Source organism: Symsagittifera roscoffensis, chromosome 10 (genome assembly GCF_963678635.1).
Source record: "Symsagittifera roscoffensis chromosome 10, txSymRosc1.1, whole genome shotgun sequence".
NCBI lineage: Eukaryota > Metazoa > Xenacoelomorpha > Acoela > Convolutidae > Symsagittifera > Symsagittifera roscoffensis.
Window position 1 is genome coordinate 11,339,783 of NC_087071.1, and position 4,393 is coordinate 11,344,175.

At 34.1% G+C, this 4,393-nt stretch overlaps 1 protein-coding gene across 1 annotated transcript; it reads right to left on the reverse strand.

The window, feature by feature from the left end:
- Positions 1-1,617: 1,617 nt before the first annotated feature.
- On the reverse strand, positions 1,618-4,191 carry LOC134855453 (uncharacterized). Its single transcript, XM_063871983.1, has 6 exons — positions 4,136-4,191; positions 3,972-4,045; positions 3,809-3,882; positions 3,317-3,719; positions 3,095-3,239; positions 1,618-2,785 (listed from the first exon to the last, which is right to left on the reverse strand). Exons 5-6 carry the CDS (start codon positions 3,184-3,186, stop codon positions 1,735-1,737), a joined length of 1,143 nt encoding a protein of 380 aa, XP_063728053.1. The 5' UTR covers positions 3,187-3,239; positions 3,317-3,719; positions 3,809-3,882; positions 3,972-4,045; positions 4,136-4,191; the 3' UTR covers positions 1,618-1,734.
- Positions 4,192-4,393: the final 202 nt, after the last annotated feature.

Below are 4,393 nucleotides of genomic sequence, written 5' to 3' on the forward strand. Positions count from 1 at the left end.
AACGTAAGCAACTTTAGTTTGAAACGTAGAAAAACTTTGTCTGTTGAAATTTGCATCTCACTAATTTGGAAAAAAATCGATTATAATTTGAATTCCTTGTCAGTGTCCACAAAAACGAAAAAAAATCGATTATAATGGTTGAAAAAAATGTTGCCGCAAAAATAGTAATTTTAAAATCCGTTTTCTTTTCACTATAATCAATTTGATTTCAATTTCATGGACACTGACCAGAATACTCAATTATAATCGATTTTCATTGATGGAACTTCTATGTAGGTAGCATTGTGTTCCATTCAGCTTTTTGCTTCTCCGTTCATTACTTCAAAAGTCTAACCTAAATGTTAACTTTAAGTCAAGTCTTTTTATTCAACTCGTTCAAGATCAACTTATTTGATCTGTATTATAAAAATAGTTGAAGTTCCACACAAACAGAATTGCTTTCAAAGTGTAAAATATTACTGCAAAGGTATTAATGCCTTGAATTTTACGTTCACCTATCATGACTTATTTGACCCTAAGCTTTAAAATGTAAATCAGATCAGACAGAACATTTTTTGACGTAAGCGGAACTGTCCTTACCCATAAACTTGCAAAACTAGTACTTTATAATAACTGCTAGATGTACACATGCGAAAAAGTTCCAGAAAAACGTCAATTTTTGTAGTCGCAGTATGTTTCGAAATGCCTATTCTGACATAGCTTGCCCTATTTAGACTTTTAAACGCGTATTACTTGCTAAATTTGATTTAAAAAACGAAGAAACAGTACTTGTGATTAGTGCAGGGCAGAAATTTTAAATTGTTCGGATGTGGTCTGTTTTTTTTTCTTTACGAGGCTAAAATGTGTACTGGATAGTCGCACATATTTGCGTCTGTTTGTTCCTGGATTCCAGAGACAAGTCTTTAAACGTGTTAAAATTTTGTCTGAATGATCAAAAAACTGAAAGAACGAAATAAGAAGAAAAGGATCGTTCTTGTTGCGGAATCCACTTATTTTTCCCAAAACTCACAATTTGGCCTCGTCATACTTCAGTCGCTATCAAATCAGTAGCTATAAAGAAAATTAATATAAAATTGAGTAATTTATATCATTTTATACAAAATCAGTCGCTATAAGAAGAGTGCGATTAAATTGAGTGATTTATATCATTTAAAATACTCGCCATCAAGAGTTAATGGCGTTTCATAGTTTAGAAAACACAAATTTTAGTGGTGCAAAAGCAATTAACAATAAAGATTCTTGGTGGAGTTTTTCCTTCTACAACAATAAAAAATACAGCTTTTAAAAATACTAGTTGTGTGCGTCATAATAATACAGTATCAAGAGAAAGTCCACGGGACATGACAAAAGAGAAAAATAATTTCCTTATACAATTATTTTTTCAGCCTTTTTGACTATTGTTACAGCAGAAAACTAGACCAAGCTGATAATAACACACGCACATATGTACATAACATAATGTATCAGGGTTCCAAAAATTGTTTGATTGATGTTTCATTTCAAGAGCAGGTATTTCTTCAGTTTCATCAGTTTCAATTTCTAACGTGGAAATTTGACTGTTGTGCAAGTAGCCAAGATGTTCAGAGACAAATATTTTGAGTATCTATGTATATTATGGGACTTTGTAACCAGGCTTCAAAAAACCAGAGATGATATCAATTTCTTTTGTACTATTTTATTTACATTGTAAGCACAGATTGCTTTTAACAATCAGTCATTAGTCTTCAAAACCTGTTATTTGTTCTGACCTTCTTCCCTTCGGTTCTTCCCGCTGGTTTTCCTCGTTAGGTTATTGTTCTGACATTCTCCCCTTCGGTTCTGCCCGTTGTTTATCTCGTTAGTTATAGTTGAATTTATACCTGGATCAGATAGCTGCAATTGCGCAGCAGCGAGAGTGATATTGTGGCTTTCCTTCCATTCTTGCAAAAACTTCTCGTCTTCTGGTTGACTAGGAAACAGAGCCAGATCGTTTTGCAACCTGGGTGCCGTACTTGTCACGAATGTGTCACATAATCCTCTTATATCTTTAGCCCTTGCCTTCGTAATTGTAAGATGATTTTCCCTGCCTTCATTTGAAGATTTTGCCTTTTCTGTATTGTCGATCATTTTTTCCACATTGATTTCGCACAGGCCAATGAACTCAAGGATTGAATCTAAACGGTCCAGAAAATGATCCAATATGAGTTTCAGCTGATTGCTCATAGACACAGCTCTCTTAACAACTTCCACGTCCTTCTCTTGTTTAGCAGCTTCTTCATCTTTTGTCTGCGATTGCTTTTTGTGGTTCTCCGCGACCAAACCGGCGATTACATAACCAATTCCAAATGTTGGAACAGAAAGAACCTTTTTCCAGAAATTCGCCTTATCTTCTTTTCTCTGCGCCTTTTTGGCTTCGTCATGCAAAACCTTTATGCTTTCCTGGCAATTTTCTTCAATTTTTTTGAATTCATCGGTCGCAGATTCAGCTTCAGCATGATTTGCCTTCAAGTTTCGGATAATTTCGTTGTGAATATTTTTTAAATTTTCACATGAAGATTTTGCATCTTTCAATTTTTTCCTAATATCTGAAAGAGATAATATCCATTTCTCAGGTTCGATATCGGCGTAATTATCCATCAGTGAGGAAATCTTCTTGAAGACGTCAATTGTCAGAGGGAGAACATGTTTTGAGTAAATAAGACACTGTTTTCTGGTGCTCTCTCTAATTTTCAAGTAGTTTTCTTTGGTTTCAATGTCCAGACCATTCAAATCATCTTCGTTTTTGGAGTTTGTCCGAATCGATTGGCTAAATCAAGAAATTACTGATAAAAATCCATGTTATTCGCTTTATTGATGAGTTCGTTAGAACGTGTTTATGAGTGAAACTGAAATTGAAGCATTGTTCTAACCTTGAAACATTGTTCTTTGCTCATTGTGAAAAAATTGTTTCACAATGATGATGATTTAAACGAAATTTGACAATTCGAGATTCTGATCAGCCTCTTAAAAAACATGCATATTTTGGATTGAAATGATTTTTCTCCAATTTTCAATCTATGCATGATATTCGACGACAATGATGAATATCAACTTTTCAGTTAAACGTTGTACTCACATCAACAAAACTACATCAGTACTTGCTTCTACCAGAGTCTCTTCAAGTCTTTTTCCCCTGTCGTCCTCATTTTTGGACAAAGTTCCACTCATGTTTAGAAAACACTTTCTTTCTTTCTTGACGTCACTCAGTAAAAATCACTCTGCTAAAAGATTATTGTATGAGATAGATAATATGACACGTAAAACTCGTAGGTATAATTCACAAATGTTTTTCACTTACTTTGAGTTTGAATTGAATGCTACTTTGTCAGAGAATCCACAGTACTGACAACTTTTTTTTGCGGCAAGAAACTCTGCTGCAGTCAATAGTAAAAGAAAAGTTAATGTATGAGAATATAACACACGTAAGACTCGAAGGTATAATTCATAGATGGTTTTCACTTACTTTGAGTTTGAATCGAATGCTACTTTGTCAGAGAACACACAGTACGGACAACTTTTTTGCGGCAGGAAACGCTGCTGCAGTCAATAATAATAAAAAAAGTTATTGTATGAGATTGTATGGCACGTAAAACTCGAAGATATAATTCACAAATGGTTTTCACTTACTTTGATTTTGAATTGAATGCTACATTGTCAGAGAACACACAGTACTGACATCTTTTTTGCGGCAAGAAACTCTGCTGCAGTCAATAGTAAAAGAAAAGTTAATGTATGAGAATATAACACACGTAAGACTCGAAGGTATAATTCATTGATGGTTTTCACTTACTTTGAGTTTGAATCGATTGCTACTTTGTCAGAGAACACACAGTACGGATAAATTTTTTGCTGCAGGAAACGCTGCTGCATTCAATAATAATAAAAAAATTATTGTCTGAGATTGTATGGCACGTAAAACTCAAAGGTATAATTCACGAATGGTTTTCACTTACTTTGAGTTTGAATCGAACGCTACTTTGTCAGAGAACACACAGTACGGACAACTTTTTTGCGGCAAGAAACTCTGCTGCAGTCAATAATAATAAAAAAAATTATTGTATGAGATTGTATGGCACGTAAAACTCGAAGGTATAAATCACAAATGGTTTTCACTTACTTTGAGTTTGAATTGAATGCTACTTTGTCAGAGAACACACAGTACTGACAACTTTTTCGCGGCAAGAAACTCTGCTGCAGTCAATAGTAAAAGAAAAATTAATGCATGATATTGTATGGCACGTAAAACTCGAAGGTATAATTCATAGATGGTTTTCACTTACTTTGAGTTTGAATTGAATGCTACTTTGTCAGAAAACACACAGTACTGACAACTTTTTTGCGACAAGAAACTCTGCTGCAGTCAATAGTAAAAGAA